The sequence below is a fragment of the Podarcis pityusensis genome, assembly GCF_964106645.2.
Source record: "Podarcis pityusensis genome assembly, chromosome: 1".
Taxonomy (NCBI): Eukaryota; Metazoa; Chordata; class Lepidosauria; order Squamata; family Lacertidae; genus Podarcis; species Podarcis pityusensis.
The window spans coordinates 1,403,568-1,421,547 of record NC_138028.1 but is presented as its reverse complement, the minus strand read 5'-3'; the positions used below and the strand labels follow the sequence as shown (position 1 = coordinate 1,421,547).

Below are 17,980 nucleotides of genomic sequence, written 5' to 3'. Positions count from 1 at the left end.
AGGTCCAAATCCCGCATTCGGCCATGAAGCTCACTGGGTGAGACTTTGGGGGCCAGCCACTGCCTTCTCCCAGCCTAACCTACCTCCCAGGGTTGTTGTGGGGATAAAAGGAGGAGGGGGAGAACCGGACATGCCACCTTGAGTTCCTTGGTGGAAAGGCTATGAATGTTTCTTTTGTCGCCCTACCTTGAACTAAGAACACTCCGTCTTCTATAGCTGCCCCATCCAACACACCTGCTTCTCTAAACCACATGCCAAGCTTCCCCCCACCCCCATGGCTCTCTTCCTTGCACTATAACGAAAAAAGAAGAAGAGTTTGGATTTGATATCCTGCTTTATCACTACCCAAAGGAGTCTCAAAGCGGCTAACATTCTCCTTTCCCTTCCTCCTCCACAACAAACATTCGGTGAGGTGAGTGGGGCTGAGAGACTTCAAAGAAATATGACTAGCCCAAGGTCACCCAGCAGCTGCATGTGGAGGAGCGGAGACGTGAACCTGGTTCCCCAGATTACGAATCTACCGGAAAAACCCTTTGTCCCCACCCTCAGCTACTGCAGGGTGCAGAAGCCACTCAACAGAGGGACGTGAAGTTTCAGCATCAGCACCGCCTTGCAAGAGCCAGTCTTGGAGAGGATGCAACCAGCAGCGCTGGGCTAGGATTCAAATCCCACACTAGAGATATAAAAGCTATTCGCCATACAGCCCCTTAAACCCAGGTTACAGGTGCACTAATGGAATGTTTAGGTGCCTTTTTTATTTCAAGATGACAAATGTCAGCTCCTGTCAGCTCCAGCTAAAATCTGACTCGCACCATAGCATGGCAACAAATATATGCTGCTGTGTGCCAGCCAGACAGTGGAGATGTCAGCTGCCATCCTGGCACCCAGGCGTCTTCACTTGGTCGCAAGTGGCCAATAGCCAGGTGCAAAATGCACAAGAGGGCAAGAGCAACCCTGGTTCCACCTCTCCTCCCTGATAAAACAAGGACAGTGAGCCTTAGAGAGGCACCACTAGTGTTCCATTTATGAAATCCTGTGAAGTCTTCAACTTGATCGCTTTAATAATACAGTGGTACCTCTGGTTACGTACTTAATTCGTTCCAGAGGTCTGTTCTTAACCTGAAGCACCACTTTAGCTAATGGTGTCTCCAACTGTCAGCACAGCGCAATTTCTGTTATCACCCTGAAGCAAAGTTCTTAACCCAAGGTAATATTTCTGGGTAAGCGGAGTCTGTAACTTGAAGCGTCTGTAACCCGAGGTACCACTGTAGTTACCATTTGAGTTGTTTTAACCTGTTGGTCAGCAACTTTTGTCTTTCCGTTTTTATAGTTACTTTACCTCCTTTCTACAGCTTTGTCTTTCAGCTATTTTTAAACTGCTGGTCTATGACAGTAAACCAGCTTCCCAAACTATGCGTGACGACCCCCTGGCGCCCCTCTGGGGCATGGAAAGGGGTCAGCAGTCCGAGACGCTTGTAAAACTGAAGGCGCCGGTGATCCCAATCGATGCATGTCTAGAAGCATGGATAGCTGTGCTGCGGGGACTCACCGGGGCAGCGTCGCTGGCCTTGGCGAAGCAGCATCCTCGCCTGTCGCTCTCCCAGGGCAGCTTCCCCTTGCCGGCGCTGAGGACCCTCCGGGGGCAGCCGCCCTGCTCGGCGAAGGGCGCGAGGTTGGCGGCGGCGGCGGACCCGCTGTGCGCGCTCTGGATGCGGTTGCCCTGCTCGAGGAGCCAGTCGGTGTCGGCGCCGCGGGGCCAGGGCCCGGCGGCGTGGGGCGAGTCGGGCAGCGGCACGGCGTACTCGACGAACCAGTTCTCGGTGAGGCGGGGCAGCGTCTTGCGGGCCAGGCGCGCCTGCACGGCGCCCAGCACGCCCTCGCCCTCGCCGCGCAGCTCGACGGCGTCGACGGCCTCCAGGAGGGTGCCGGCGCGCGCGGGGCCCAGCGCCGAGGCCAGCACGGCGAAGGCCTCGAGGGCGGCGTGGCGCACGCGGCGCTTGGCGTCGGCCAGCGCGGGGGCCAGCGCGGCGGCCAGGGCCGGCAGCTGGAAGTCCTCGGAGGGGAAGGTGAGCAGCGCCGCCACCGAGATGGCCAGCACCACCTCGCGGACGCGCGCGTTGCGGTGGCGCAGGTGCTCGGGGCGCAGCAGCAGGTCCAGCACGGGCTGCGGCCCGGCCGCGCGCATCAGCGCCAGGAAGAGCTGGCGGTACTCCTGGCGCACGGCCAGCTTGGCGTCGCCCAGCACCTTGGCCGCCGCCGAGACCAGCGGCTCCAGGCGCGCGCGGGACCCCGCCGCCGGGCCCAGGCGCGCCGCCAGCAGCCGCAGCGCCTCCAGCGCGCCCAGCGCCACCTTGAAGTTGGAGTCGTCCAGCAGCGCGCGCAGCAGGCTCAGCAGGCCCAGCAGGCTGGGCGCCGGCAGGCAGGCCAGGGACGCGGCCGGCGCCTCGCCCAGCACCCGCTTCAGCTGCCCCATCGCCCCCACGCGGCCCCGGTAGTCCCGCTGGTCCAGCAGCCGCGCGTGCAGCTCCGCCGGGACCAGGCCGAAGCGCAGGCCCTCGCCCGGAGGAGGCTGAGGGGAAGAGGCCGGGCAGGCGCCCCCGCCGCCGCCGCCCCCCGCCGGCGCCGCCTCACGCCCAGCCCGCTCCTCCGCCTCAGCGCCGCCGCCGCCGCCGCCGCCGCCCTCGGGCTCCTCTCTGGCCATGACCCCCCGCGGGGCCTCGCCCGGCTCACACGCCACGCCGACCCCAGGCCGCCGCCGCCGCCGCCCCCGCCGCCGGGCCCCGCGCAGGGGAGCATCGCCGTCTCCAGGGAAACGCGTCACCAGCGCCGCCGCCGCCGCCGCCTCAGCCTCGCCTCAGCCGCCGCCGCCTCAGGCAGCCCGCCCAGGCCGCGCCCACTGCGCCTGCGCGGCAGGAGCAACAGCCGAGCAGCGGGGGGGGGGAGGAGAGCGGAGGTCACGTGGGGAGGGCGGACTCCTCCTCCTCCTCCTCCTCCTCCGCGCGGGGCGTGCTGGGAGTCGTAGTCCTCGCCTCAAGAAACGGGATAGTGGGGAAGGGACGCGTCCTACGTCATACTTATACACCTGTACACATACAGGCACACAGGTGCCAGGAAATAAAAGCCGGGATGGGGATTTGGTGAGGGGGGCGGGCGTTCTCCCGCCTGTCAGGGCCTGAATCCGACCTTCTTTCCTCAGGGGCGGGCGCCGGAAGTGACGCGCCTCCCTCCCTCCTCCCCTTCCTCCTCCTCCTCCTCCTCCGCCTGTGTTGTTGTGGCTGCGAGGAGCCCGCGGAGGTCGCCGCCCCCGCCCCTCTCCCGACCGGGCCGCAGCCACGTGACTCAGGTGAGCCGGGGGGGGGTCGTCCTTCGCTCTCCCCCCCCCGGGGTCCCTCGTGAGGAGGGGCGGCAGGACCCTCTTCCTCGCAGCCCGCCTCCCCCCGCCAGCCCCCCCCGCCACAACAGCCCTGCCGGGTGGGCCAGGCGGGGAGGAGGGGGGCCGCCCCCGGGGAGAGAAAGGGCTTTTGGCGGGGAGGAGAACGAGCGCTGCATCTCCTGGCATTTCTCTCCTGCCCCCTTTGACCTCCGACCCCCATTTGACGCCCCCCACAACAACAACCCTGCGAGGTAGGCTGGGCTGGGAGGAAGCAGGGGCTGCCCCCCCCCCACCAGGTGAAGTTCCTGCCCGGGACGTGGGGGGATTTGAACCCTGGCCTTTCCCGGCCGGCCTCTCAGCAAGCCCTCCGTCCCCGCAGTGCAGCACAAGCAAGGCGTCCAAAGACTCCCAAAGGGACTTTGAAGCGGTCCCATCTTTTCATTGCCTGGTCCCATGTACTCAACACCCCGAAGGCGACAGTGTCCGGGTGCAGGGAACCTCCTCCAGAGGGTGAATGGCTGGGCATCACTTTCTGGGGTCCGTGAGCCTCCCATTGCATCTCTAAAAGGAGTTCAAGGTGGTTACATGGTTCTCCCCCCCCCCCCCCCGCTTTCCTCACAACAACCCTGTTAGGCGGAGAGACTGGCCCAAGGTCACCCAGTGAGCTCCGTAGCTGAGTTGGGGGATCTCAGCTCTGGCCTCTCCCAGGTCATCGTCTGTTTGACACGCTAACCACTGTGCCACACTGGCTTTTGAGGATGGAGTGGGGGGGGGGGATATGGGAATACCATTGGTTGTATTTTGCCTGGTCTGCTTGACACCAGTCTATTCTCTCTGATAGAAGCTCTCGTTACCCCTCTTGCTTACGGAAGATCCGCAGTTCAGTGGTAGAACATGTGTTTTGCAAATAAAATGTGTTTAGCTTCAGTCCACCTGCATCTCTCCAGGATGAGCGGAGACTCAGGAGAGTCACTGCCAGGCAACGTGGACGATATTTCCTTATTTACTAGATTTCTTACCCTTAAGGTCTCAGGCTGGGTTGCAGCATGAGCATATAAATGAAACGGATAAACCGTTACAACCATAAAATGGAAGGAAGAAGAGATACAGCTATACGTAGTAGGTGAAAAAAGGTAAAGGATATTGTTAGAACAGTATAGTATGCTGCGCTAGATGGAGTACTGGTCTTTCTTGGTATAAGGCAAATAATAATAATAAAATACTATTTTTTTTTAATTTATACCCTGCCCATCTGACTGGGTTTCCCCAGCCACCCTGGGCAGCTCACAGCATATATCAGGGCATACTAAAACATCAAACAATAATAACTTCCCTCAACAGGGCTGCCTTCAGATGTCTTCTAAAAGTCAGATAGTTGTTTATTTCCTTGACATCTGAAGGGAGGGTGTTCCATAGGGAGGGCACCACCACCAAGAAGGCCCTCTGCATGGTCCTATGAATGTGGCAAGCCAAAATATTTTGAAATGATTCATCCTGCGTGGTATCAAAGAACTGTGCACTTCAAGCAGCTTCCACGCAAGATAGGCAATTCAAGCCAGATGTGGAGGGAAACAAGAAATTAATGCAGCAAGGATAATGAAAAGAGAGAGAGAGAGAAAGCGCTCTCATGGAAGCCTAGCAAATTAAGAAAAAATATGTGCGGCCACACAGGACTTGCGTCCAATTTCTAGGTGGACTCAGTACAACAAATCCCACTAGTACAACAGGGCTCCCCCCTCCCCTCCTCCACCCCCAGTCGGCTCTAGCAGTGGGGGGCAGGGAGGACCCTGAGAATTTCACATGAGGTGAGGAGTGGGGAGGCAAGCAGAAATTCTTGTGCTGATAGAGAAATCTCCAGCACTAACACGAATCCCAGCCTGTGTGTTTAGGTATGTTCCATGTGCAATCATGAGCTAGGGTTGCTCATGCACTATGCTTTGAAGTTTCAGCTCTGCTTAACGCTTTCCCAACTTTCCCTTCCATGTCTTGCAGATGGACCCATCGTCCCCAACCTACATGATTGCCAACTTGACCCCTTTGCACTCGGAACAACTCCTGCAGGGCTTGAACCTCCTCCGGCAGCACCATGAGCTCTGCGATATCATCCTTCGTGTTGGAGACGTCAAGATCCACGCCCACAAAGTGGTGCTCGCCAGCATCAGCCCGTACTTCAAAGCCATGTTTAGCGGCAACCTCTCGGAGAAAGAGAACTCTGAGGTGGAATTCCAGTGCATCGCCGAGGCGGCCCTGCAGGCCATAGTGGAATATGCCTATACGGGGACCGTGTTCATCTCTCAGGACACCGTGGAGTCCCTGCTGCCTGCTGCCAACCTCCTGCAGATCAAGCTCGTGCTGAAGGAGTGCTGCACCTTCTTGGAAAGCCAGCTGGATCCTGGAAACTGCATCGGGATCTCCCGCTTTGCGGAGACATACGGCTGCCACGACCTCTACTTGGCCGCCAACAAATACATTTGCCAGAACTTTGAAGATGTTTGCCAGACGGAAGAGTTTTTTGAACTGACTCATTCCGAGCTGGACGAAATAGTTTCCAATGACTGCCTGAATGTGGCCACTGAGGAGATGGTCTTCTACGCGCTGGAGTCCTGGATCAAGTATGACGTGCAGGAACGCCAGCAGTACCTGGCCCAGCTCCTGCACTGCGTGCGGCTGCCTCTGCTGAGCGTTAAGTTCCTCACGAGGCTGTACGAAGCCAACCATCTCATTCGCGATGACCACACCTGCAAGCACCTGCTGAACGAAGCCCTGAAGTACCACTTCATGCCTGAGCACAGGCTGTCTTACCAGACGGTGCTCACCACACGCCCCCGCTGCCCTCCCAAAGTGATCTGCGCTGTGGGAGGGAAGGCTGGACTCTTCGCTTGCTTGGAGAGGTGAGGAATAGCGAGAGCCAGAAAAGGGTTAGGAGTCCGCGGTCTTGCTTTTCCTAGCGCTTCTGTTCCGAAGCCATGGCAGTGAGCGATGGTTTCTACACCCCATAGTTGAACATAACAAAGTGATAGCTTGGTGGGCAGCCTTCTGCGGCCTTTCATTTCCTGGGTCTTGTAGAGCAAGCAGAAGGGTCAAGCAAGGAAAGGCTTGGGATGAAACAGCTTCGGGAAGGCAATCAGTTCATTGCTTATAATATGTAATTATCTTTATCAGTTGTTATTCTGTTCTTCATGCACTCCAGTAGCCACTCTGTAAAGACAGCTAGTATCCCTGGGGGGTTAGGCCAGGGGTCAGCAACGTGCAGTCCATGGGCTGGATGCGGTCCACAAAGACCGTTTTACCGGCCTATGACCCGCCCCTGAACCGCTCTGCCCGCTCAGCAAGTCCCTCATGCACTGCGCTAAACCGGCGCGGGGACTCACTTAGCGGCACCGGAAATCATGTCTGTGCATGCACAGATACCGGAAGGCACCCTCAGTTTGGATCACTTCAGGGTCTATGTGAAGGTGCCCCAGTACATATAATTTTACTGCCTATTCACCAAATTTGGAGAGATCCTTTCACAGCTCTTCATAACTTTTCTTACCGTACAGTATTGTAATTTCATGTCATCAGCAAATTTAACCACCCCACTTCTCACCCCCAAATACTGGTTATGAGCAAGTTAAGAAGATCTCTGTACAGATAACTGCAGAACCCAACAACTCACTGGCCTCCATCCTAGAGAACTCTCAGTTTATTCCTATTGTTGGCTTATTGTTCTTAGACATTTTTGCATAGACAAGCCTACCGAGATGTTTAAAAAGCTTGTATGAGTTTTCATTTGTTTTAGTCTATTTTACTGTGGTTTTAACTTTCTGCGCATTTTACATTTTTAGGGTCAATTTATTGTTTTATCCTTTTTGTAAACCGCTTTGAGGTTTTTTCCTAACCATCAAGCGGTTTTTAAATTTTATGAAAGAAGAATGAATAAGCCCAATTATACAAGTCCATGTGAGGACCTGTCCTCTTATCCCATGACTGCAAGGTTAGCTCAATACTCTGGCGAAGGAAAACTTTTTGAATGTCCACACATCCAATGTCTGCTGGACTGCCTGTACCCATGCTTATTGACGCTGGGCGATGCGTGAGGTGGTGTCGCTCTGTCCATCAAAGAGGGCATTGAGTCCAGCAAACTAGAAATCCCCAAAGGGGTGGACTGCTCCACAGAATCGTTGTGGGTGGTGAAGTGGGACCCCAAGGTAGCCACTGAATTGGATGGCTTTGAATGAGGATTGGACAATTTCAATCTACCAGTGGCTACTCACCCTGATGGCCATGCGCTGCTTCCCTGGTCAGAGGCAGCAATGTTTCAGCATGTCAGTTGCTGGAAACCACCAGAGGGGAGAGTTGCCCTCGTGTTTGGATCCCGACTGAGAGTTTCCCATAGGAATGGGAATGGAATGCTGGGCTGCTAGGTGGGCCATTGGCTCAATACAGCGGCCTCTTCTTCACTTCTTGCGTTTCCCCTCATGACCTCTTCCTCCTCCTTCCGCAGCGTTGAGATGTACTTCCCTCAGAACGACTCCTGGATAGGCCTGGCACCTTTGAGCGTCCCTCGCTACGAGTTCGGGATCTGCGTCCTGGACCAGAAAATCTACGTTATAGGGGGGATCGCGACCCACATGTGCCAAGGCATCAATTACCGGAAGCACGAGAGCTCCGTGGAATGCTGGGACCCCGACACAAACACCTGGACGTCCCTCGAGAGTATGAACGAGAGCCGCAGCACCCTGGGGGTGGCGGTTCTGTCGCGAGAAATCTACGCCTTGGGGGGCTACGATGGGCAGTCCTACCTGCAGTCGGTGGAGAAGTACATTCCCAAGGTGAAGGAGTGGCAGCCTGTGGCGCCCATGAGCAAAACCAGGAGCTGCTTTGCCGCAGCCGTCCTGGATGGAATGATCTATGCCATTGGAGGTTACGGCCCCGCTCATATGAACAGGTAAGTAGAGCTGGGTCATTGGGGGTTGGGTGAAGCACCCCCTAGCTCACCCCCCACCCCACCCCCACAGACCTAAGCGCTCTTCAGTCAGCACAGGCACGAGCTGCTTCCAAGCAACCAATAGTTGCTCCCCGTGAGCCTCATTAGCTTTCTCTGGAGGATTCGCCCAAGGAATTCTCTGTGATCTTCAGCTAAAACCTGCAGTAGAGTTCAACGTGTTTTCCTTCATTGCAGACTTAGAAAGAGAAATAGGAACGTTTCAAAGAAGCTTTTAGTTGGCTTGAGGCTAATAAAAAGTCCTGGTCCAGAAACGTCTCTGTGCGCACTGGCTCTGTGCCCTTCACAGGGCAAGATGTTGGCACCCCTGTGGGTACCCTCGTGTCTTCTCTGGGCTTAGTTTTACTCCAGCTGAATAGTCCCTACTCACTTGGTGGAAGGTCTGGCATCCTGACTGGTGTTGCAAAAGCAGAGTGGAAAGTAGCCTCATGCAAACATCTTCGTTAAGCTTGTGTCTGGATTTGAATTGGAGCAGGAACTCCTCTGTGCCCCCACCCTGTAGAGTTGGGGTCTCTTGTCCAGTGGCAACCATAGTCTTTATATAACTGAATTGCTAGCTCAACTAACACCCAAGACTCAGCAATGAGCTCACATAAAAACACCAGCCCACTTAAAACAAGCGCATAAACTGTGTATTCAATTCCACATTATTATAGCAGAATTAACATTGCCCCAGAACTTCCCCATTTCACTCCTAAACTAGGAGGCCTTGCAGTGCGGCTGGCAAATGCTCAGGTTCACACACTGTGGTTTCTTACCCTCCCCCCTACATCCAATATCTTCTCTTCTTCCTGCTGTGGGTACACTTAGGTAGGTCTCTGGGAAAAATAGGCACATGGCATGAAAGCTAGAGCTTAAGAGTTGCGTCCAGTCCTCCATGTGCATGATTCCCTTGGCACAGTTGGATATTTATTTCCTCTCCTCCCCCTGCACGCCTTCAAAATCTCTGGAGGGTCCCCCAACCCTCTGTTCCCAGGCTTGTTATATGGGTGGTATGAAAGAGGAAGATCTTGGATTGCTTTGATCTTCTTGTAGCTGGAGGCAGAAGTCACTGCCCTGATACAATGAACTCTTTGGGGCAAGGAGCGTCTTCCTTTCACCAGCTCAAACCTGGGCTTTTTTGATGCCTCTTGCTAGAACTGGGCAGGGTGTTAGCGTGCCACAGAAGGCAGTGCCTCACTGCCTCCCCATTCACCCCATGGGGAAGGCACGGAGGTGTGTCCAGCCCTTTTCCTCGGATCCCTCCACTTCTTTGAGAAAGTGTACTGAGAGAAGGGATCTTTGTGCAGGGGGAAGGGGCTTACGACAGGTAACATGGTCTACCCTCCCAGTGGAGTTTGAAGTAGAGCCGGGGCAGGTGGCTTCCGTTGAGCCAAGATACAGTGTGGGTGCAGGATTATTGTGGGCCACTTCACCCTTCATGATGTGGGTGGCATTCCTTGCACTTCTGGTATGTAGAAGTGTCCACGAAGGCAAGGCCCCATAGCCATCAAAACGTTAAGGAAGCACGGCATGAGCCCAAGAGGGGCTGACCATGTTTGTGTGGCAGGTGTACCTGAGCAGTGCCCCTCTTTTTCCTCCTAAGTTGTCTTGGTCTTTTAGGAGCAGAGGAAGCTGCCTTAAACGGAGACGGACCATTGGTCCATCAAGCTCTGCCTTGTCTACACTCACTGACTGTGGTTGTTCAGGGTTTCGAGCAGGGAGTCTTTCTCCGTCCTTCCTGGAGGGGCCATTGGGGACTGAACCTGGGACCTTTCTCTTGCAAAGCTGATATTCTGCTGCTGAACTATGGCCCTTCTTCTTACATGCAGCTAGTTCACAGCCTTGCTTTCATTGTGGGCCAAGGATATTGCACTGGGTGACCCTTCTTTAGCAATTGCTCCTTTGGTAGATGTTTTCCTCTTTGTACCCAGAGCTTTTCTGTTACAGCAAAATATATTGAGGCTAGTAACTCCTGTTCTATCAAATATCTCACTGGGGATTCCCAATGTGCTGGGAATCCCTCATGAACACAGCTACAGTGGCCTCTTGAGGTATTAAATCGGTACAAAGTGTTGCCACTAATCCCTTTGGTTGCTCTGCTTCTGCAGCGTGGAACGTTACGATCCCAGCAAGGACTCCTGGGAGCCAGTCGCTCCGATGGCGGACAAAAGAATAAACTTCGGCGTTGGGGTCATGCTGGGCTTTATTTTCGTGGTCGGAGGGCACAACGGCGTCTCCCACTTGTCCAGCATTGAGCGATACGACCCTCATCAAAACCAGTGGACTGTTTGCCAGCCGATGAAGGAACCCCGAACAGGTAGGAAGAATCCCAGGAGCTGGTTCTGGTTGGCTTAGAAGTTGCTGCCACTTCCTTGTGACTTAAGGGGGGCTGGGGTGGAACTAAGTGAAACAGCACAGAGTCCTCCTTTGAGGCCACGTGCAAGAATACTCTTTGCCTCAGTGCTCTTCACATACCTTTTATTTGTAGGAATGCATTCTTCATCTCTTATGCCCAAGCAGGACAGTGCTTAGTGAAGTTGTCAGGATACCCCAAAGGGCTCTTTGGCTTTGCTTTCCAGAAAGGAAATGGTAGTCCTTGCTACGGAAGACCAAGAAACTCTACAAGGGACCTACTTGAGCAGCACTCAAATAACTGATGGTTCAGGGATATAAAACCTTTAAAAAGAGGCTGTACCTCATACAACTGCTCCTTCCTCACTTCCAGTCCTCTCTGGGTGAGAGCAGCCCAGGAGCTGAAAATGCATTGAAAGGGGATGTCGGATTGATCTATTGATGCAAACTTAGCTTAAGATGCTTTCTATACCTTAGGCCTATCTTTACCAACCTGGTGTCCTCCAGATGTTTTCCACTACAACTACCCTACAGCGCAACCCATGTGATTCTGTGGCTGATGGGACTTGTAGTACAAAACATCAGGAGTGCACCAACTTGGGAGAAGGCTGGCCTTAGCCTGAAGGTTACTGAAATGCTTCAGTGACTCCTGATCGCGTATCTTCCTCCATCTGACTCCTTTAATACACAGGCAACATATGGCTTTTTTGCTGTCTTTGAATGTGGCTTTGCCAGTTTCCTCTTTTGCAACCGTGTACTTTTTTCTGTGGCTGAGGAATTGGGTGAGGCTTGATCCTTGAATCAATTTCGTTTGTTTGTAGCCCTGACTTGCAGAATAACCCCAATAAGCTCCACAGGGGAGTTGCTTGCTGTCGCTAAGAGGGAGTCCCCAAATCTGAGCCCCAAGAGCAATGGTGAGCCAACGAGAGGTTGTGCCTCCCTTGTGGGCTTGAGGGCGGTGTCCTGCTTGCTCAAGGGCTGGATCAGCCCAAGGGGGAGCTCCATGGACTCCCATCACCCTGGCCTAGAGACGAGTGGAAGCTTCTGTTCCATCTGGGAATGCATTTGTGACACTGTAGGTTGGACAAGGAACACTTTTCTGCCTCTGGCTTCTGCTGGGCGTTCTTCTCAGCCCTGCATTCCCCTGCCTAGATGCCTAACCCTAACCCCTCCCTCCCAGATAGGCCTTCTCTGCTTATCATGTCCCTGGCTAATTCTAGCCATGGATCTACTACCCTGTGGCCTTGTAAGAGCTAGGCATCATCATAATGTGAGAAAGAGGAAAGGGAGTTGGGCTAGGTGTGGGGAGAGCTTAGCCGTGGTCTTTTCAGAGTACCTGGAAGGTAGGTCCAAAGTGCATTCTGTGGTTGGCAATGTACTGGCCCTTCTATTAGACACCTTTTCACAGTAAACCAGACCCAGGGCATCACCCAGAGATTCCACATCAGTCTCTATTAATTTAACTTTTAATTTCTGAAGAGGCTTTCCTTCCTGCTGCTAGTTTCATGGGCCACGTTAACTTGTATTGTTCTGTATTTATTTGGCATTGTGAACTGCCCTGAAAATATTTACGTTGCTAGGTGGAATATAAATCTGTTAAATAAACTTCCCAGATGAACTAGGCCCAATAATAAACTCGGATCTGTAAGTTCTCTTGAACTCAGCAGGGCTTCAGTCTGGGCCTGCTTTTGATCAGTCTCCAAGCCTACATTCTGGCCTGCATTCTGTGCCTACAGTGTTCTTCCTCCTTTTGTAGAGAAGGGGAGGTGATGTCCTAGCATTCAACATTTCTTTTTCTCCTTTCTACATTTCCCCATTAGGAGTTGGTGCGGCTGTAATTGACACCTACCTTTATGTAGTTGGCGGACACTCAGGGTCATCCTACCTGAACACTGTACAGAAATACGACCCCATATCGGATAGCTGGCTGGACACGGCTGGCATGATGTACTGCCGGTGCAATTTTGGCTTGACGGCACTATGAAGAAGGAGCACTTGAGGATGCAACTGGTACAGACTGTGGAGACTGGAAGCTGCACATCCTGGAGTCTGGAGGAAGGGGGAAAAGCTCAAATGAAATGCAGACAGGTTAACCCCAAACGAGAATTGTTCCTGGTTATTGCTGATCACAAAGAAGCGAAGGGCGGAAAAATGGAGCCGGTTTCCTAGCAGGGACCCAGGCTGTATACTGTCATTAACGTGAAATAATTCATCTTGATGCAAGAATCACTGTGTTGCCTGAAGTAGGCGTAGAAACTCCCTGACTCATGGAGCTTTGTCCTCTTTCTCCTCCTCCTCTGACTGACGCAGTTAACCTGGGTGAAGACTGCCTGGTTGATGTCTGGCTCCATCTTTGCAGTGAGAGACCATCATTGCTTCACAATTTTTTTATGAACAGTTAACTAAAGGGCTGCCTCTCCCCCCGTCCCCCATTACTCCAGGTTTGTAAATAACTGATGCGGTCGTCGTCTGTTTGCCTGCACTTAGTATCCACTCCCTGTCGTTTTTCTTAACTTGCTTGTGTGGATTTGGCGAGTGGACGAGCGGGTGGCTCTCTTTAAGTTGATAAGCTGAATGCCTTTTTAGCCCTGCACTTTTTGGAGTTGCCTACCTGTCTAAAACCTGTAACCCTTCTTTCCCTTCTCTTTCTCTGAATGAAAGGATCAACAGCTTTCAAGCCTGATGCAGAGATAGCAGTTTAGACAGCAAACCCTTCCACACCTCTTGGGTTGGTTGTTTGTGTGTGTGTTTTTATCATATTTAATCAGTTTTGCAGCATGTGTGTAAAAATACTTCAAAAAGATAGAAGTGTCCTCCCTCCCTTCAATCCGTATTAATTGGCCCATGTATGACTGTAAAGAATGTACAACCAAGTTTTCAAAGTCTTCTGATTCTAACATGGTGCTAAGAAAAGATTTATTTATTTTTTAGCAAGGCTGTTGGCAGTCTAAGGCTCCTCTCACCCGCATTGCCCAATTGCAAGGAAGCAAAGTCCCATTGAAACCAGAGGGACCAGCTTCCGAGTGAATAGGAGAGGATGGCACTGTCTTGATGGTTTGGCAAAAAGAGCAGGGTCTGCGGAGTCTGAGGGGGTCTGAAGCCGATGTGGTGAATGCCGCCAGTGTACACGCTGGTGGTTTCTTGTTTTGACATTTTCCTTCTGTTTCTTTTGTCCGTGCCTGTGCGACATGTCAAACAATTAACATCATAGCATTTCATTAGATTACGTCATTTGGAGAACTCTAACTCAGATTCTTAATGAACGGAAAGTATATTCTTCCATACGGATTATTGCCTTTTCCCTTTAAGACAAATAATGAGGCAGCAGTGATCCCACTACTTTCCGTCTTTCCAAGCAATTCTTCAAATGCTGCTGTTCATTTCAGGAGGACTTGCCCAGTGAATTGCTCTCCAGCCGGGCGGTTCCTGTAAGAAATATCCATCTAAACTTAGTTTTATGTTCTGAAGGGGTTAAGCAAGACCCTGTGTGGTCATCCTCATTTTATACAGATGGCTGTGAAACTAGTTCTTCAGATTTCTGTTTTGTGTGTTTGCCCCCATGTATTTCTGCTTTGTTCAGGTGGCTACCCTTTTGCTGTTGTGTTCTCCCACTTTCCTTCCTCTCAAAATCATTTCTCCCCTCTTTTTTCTCTATTGAACACAAGTTACTTTCCCCAGTTATTCATAATTCACAAGCATACAGCAATGGGGTATGCAGTTTCTTTGTGTTAAGCCTTTTACTTCTGAACTTGTTCCAAGTTCTAATAGGGTAAATGACGCTGTTTTCCCCCATCCTTCCTTCCTCCTCCTCCTCCCATGAGCTCACGTTTAGACTGACACCAGGAGAGCACAGTCAAAGTTGCATCACATTTCTACCTTGCATGTACTGTGTTTTCCCGAAACTTTCCTTAAGATATTAAGGGAGTCCAGCAGAGTTTTCAAGCAACTAAATGACCGAACAAGCACTTTCTGCCTAGTGGCCGCAGGGTGGCTTGTCGATTCTTGTTCCTCAGCAATAATAGCATCATGCAAACAGTTGCAGTGACCTTTCACGTACGGAATTGTGCACTTGGAGGAATTCCTGTTCATTTCTGTGAGGCTTCCTTCAGAGATGCTCACTCTGGACAGCGCGAAGAAAACCTTAAGCAATTTATAGGAGGCCGTCAAAGCTGTTTCGGTTCTTCTGCGTTCATGAACTACTTAATTTCAGTTCAGGAAAAATGCTTGGTTAAACAGTTCGCATGTGCTAGCGCTCTCTCGCTCTCTCTGAGGTGCCTTTGAACTTAGAAGCAGACTGATTATTGGAACTCCTAGCCACAAGGCATGACCGGAGGGCGAGGGAGGGAGGGAGGGTATGAAATGGTTGCGGGATGCAAAGGCCTTGATGAGCACACGATTGCCCTCGTTATCTGCCATGCCCCTTGAGCCTCCTGCAAAGCATGACTTGCGGCTAGGCTGTCCCCGTAAGCAGAACTGGCAGTTTCTCATCATGCCTAAGGACCCCTGAGCCAAGGATGTGTTTGGAAACACAGTGATTGAATCCTGGCCGTTGCCCATTCCTAAGCTGCCCTGTTGGAAGGAGGTGGCATATAGTACCCAGTAGAGGGTCCAACTAATCCAGATGTAGCAGCTTTTTATCAAGGGCCTCTGGGCACTTTCATTGGGCAGCCTACAAAATTGTTAGCTTATTGGAATCTAGCCCTGTAGATGTTCATGAGTTCTTTAAAAATATATTTATGTAGAGCACTTGCATTAAAAACCAGTGTGCTAAGGAGCAAATAACTGTTTTAGTCAAGACTGGATTGATTCCTTGCAGGGTAATTTGTGAGTGTGGTAGATGCAAGTCTAGGGATTGGCATATTTCAGCAAGTTTGCCAGACTCCCTTCTGTCTGGGGGCTTCGTTTTCCCATTCACCTAAGTGCTCAGGCGTAAGGCAAACCGAACAGCCCGGCTGTCACACTTCTAGGCTGCAATAAGCTTGCTGTAGTTCAGCAACTGTCTCGTCTCGCAGAGAAGGCCTTTCCACGTAAGACATTGCACAAGGTCTTGCTTAAGTCATCATCCCTGTGTGGCAAAGCAACTATAGATCAGGGGGAGAGTGTGCCTGCTATCGGTCAGATTTGCATTAATGGGTGACTCAAGGAGAAAGCAGCAGACGCACTGCCCACGCTTGGAAGCTCATTTCCCTTCCATCAGGAAACATAGAGCAGAGTAGATTGGAGGGGCGGCAGGTGTGAGATATGCTGGGCTGCACATGGTGCTCGTTGGTCCCACAAGACTGTTGTCATTCAGCTCCTAAAAGGACCTGAGGCAGAACCTTGGGAAGTGTTGTGGTTCCACCGTGGCGCTGCCCTGGGCACCTGTTTGTCGCCTTGCTTGCATTCGCCCCTCTCGCCCACCCACCAGAGATAGAGAAGTTCATTACTGTTGCTTTGTGACCCTTCCGTTGTGTGTCAGAACATGAGCACTCCACGCTTGCCTTAAACCCCTCTGAACTCATTGGAAGAGCTGGGTGACGGCTCCTCTCTTTGCCTTACACGGGATGTGCTGTCACCTCTCTGGCCCAAGGCAAAGCCAGCTTTTAAAGCAGGATTCTGACCCCTCATGTACTGTAGCTTTCAGCGCGACTCTGACCCGTTTCCCCCCTGGGTTTGCTGGGCAACTAGCATAGCTTCCTACCAGCGGGCTTCGTGTTCTCCCACCCCGTTTACAAAGGTGGCATTTGAGTTGAGTGGGAACCTGCTCAGCAACCTCCTTGTTCTTTTGTGTTTGCTAAGTGTGATAATGTTCTTTTCTCATTGTAACGGTATTTCATTTGGTTGTGCGATGTTTACTAAATAAATCAGTGAAAGCAAGCAGTTTGGGAGTGTGTTGCATGACCCCCCTCCGGCTCCTGCAGTTTGTTCACCAGTCCCAAAAGTGACTGCCCCTTGGGAGCTGTACCCTTTTCCTCTTATGTCTACAATTCAATGTGGTGTAGTGGTTAAGAGCGGTGGGCTCGTAATCTGGTGAACCGGGTTCATTTCCCCACTTCTCCACCTGCAGCTGCTGGGTGACCTTGGGCCAGTCACACTTCTCTGAAGTCTCTCAGCCCCACTCCCCTCACAGAGTGTTTGTTGTGGGGGAGGAAGGGAAAGGAGGTTGTGAGCCGCTTTGAGACTCCCTAGGGTAGTGATAAAACGGGATATCAAATCCAAACTCTTCTTCTTTCGAACCTTACTATTAATCCTTTTTGTTGAATACCAGCACCCTGAAATTCTATTCCCGTCTCCCTGCACAACAGCTCTGCAAATCAGGCCAGGTTGCAAAGACAGAGACATGCCCAGAGGAAGTTTCAACGCCAAGTAAAGATTGAGAATGATGATCTTTGACACAGAAGGACAAGTCCCAGGCAAGGCACTAACAGGGCTGCCCCACTGGACAGCACTTGAGAAACAGAAAACTACAAACTCGCTCCCGTGGGTTGTGTGGTAGCCATCGAGCTGGCGTGAAAGAACCACTGCTGCACAGCACTGCTGTCACCCACACTTCAGCGTGTTTCACTGGACTGCCTGGGTAGTTAGGTAGCAAATTCTGCTGTGTTTTCATTTTCCAGAATCAAAGTTAAAAACACGCATAAAACATTCAATAGAAACATGTAGCTCCCCTTCAAAGCAAGGAAGAAATCTTCTGGTCTTTAACTGGAACAATTAGACCAAATAATCATTCTGATAATAAATGTATTTCTAATATATTTCCTTTGGTTCAAGAGAATTGGCAGGTTGCTGGGAGCCAGGTCTCCGGTTCCTAGGCTCATACAGCAGCCATCGTGTCCTGGATTCACATTCTTTCTTTCCTCCAGTCTTCTTGAGAAAAATAGATTCAGTTGAAAAAAATCTGCAGCCCCAGGGTTGAAAAGAACAGGTAGTAGTGGTAAGTATTCACTTTCAAAAAGAGATTCAAATTCCCATTCAGGGAATTAAAAAAAATGAAATATTAATGACCTTTAAGACTTAAACAAGCATCAGGACAGCAGTTAACAGAGATTGACAATCTTTTATGAATCTTGCGAAGATGTAGGAATTTTGAAATTAATGCAAAATAAACACGAGTGAACCTCCTTCCAGGATCTCAGGGTCCTCAGCAGGTCTGCCCAAGGTTAATGAGCTGACAAAAGTGGTGTTAGCTACTCTGATAGTCGGACAGACAAAGAAGCAAGTTGCTTTTGACTGCAATCCAACTGTGTTTCAGTCTCAAGTTTGAGTGACACATAAAGGGGCAGCCTCTGGCCCCAGACCTCACTTCA

General features: G+C 51.8%; 2 protein-coding genes across 3 annotated transcripts in view; one reads left to right on the top strand and one right to left on the bottom strand.

Moving 5' to 3' along the window:
- TOGARAM1 (TOG array regulator of axonemal microtubules 1) overlaps positions 1–2,823 on the bottom strand; it is a 32,767-nt gene extending 29,944 nt beyond the window's left edge. The window contains exon 1 of one of the 2 annotated variants that reach the window (XM_081005878.1): positions 1,550–2,823. In XM_081005878.1, coding sequence (XP_080862004.1) covers positions 1,550–2,701 — 1,152 coding nt within the window. In that variant the 5' untranslated portion in view covers positions 2,702–2,823. The remainder of the gene's footprint in view (positions 1–1,549) is intronic. The other variant, XM_081005877.1, reaches the window with a different exon arrangement.
- A 239-nt stretch (positions 2,824–3,062) lies between these two features.
- KLHL28 (kelch like family member 28) lies at positions 3,063–16,550 on the top strand. Its single transcript, XM_080980622.1, has 5 exons — positions 3,063–3,343; positions 5,366–6,264; positions 7,860–8,303; positions 10,451–10,659; positions 12,515–16,550. The coding sequence occupies exons 2-5, from the start codon at positions 5,366–5,368 to the stop codon at positions 12,676–12,678; spliced, it is 1,716 nt and encodes a 571-aa protein (XP_080836748.1). The 5' UTR covers positions 3,063–3,343; the 3' UTR covers positions 12,679–16,550.
- Positions 16,551–17,980: the final 1,430 nt, after the last annotated feature.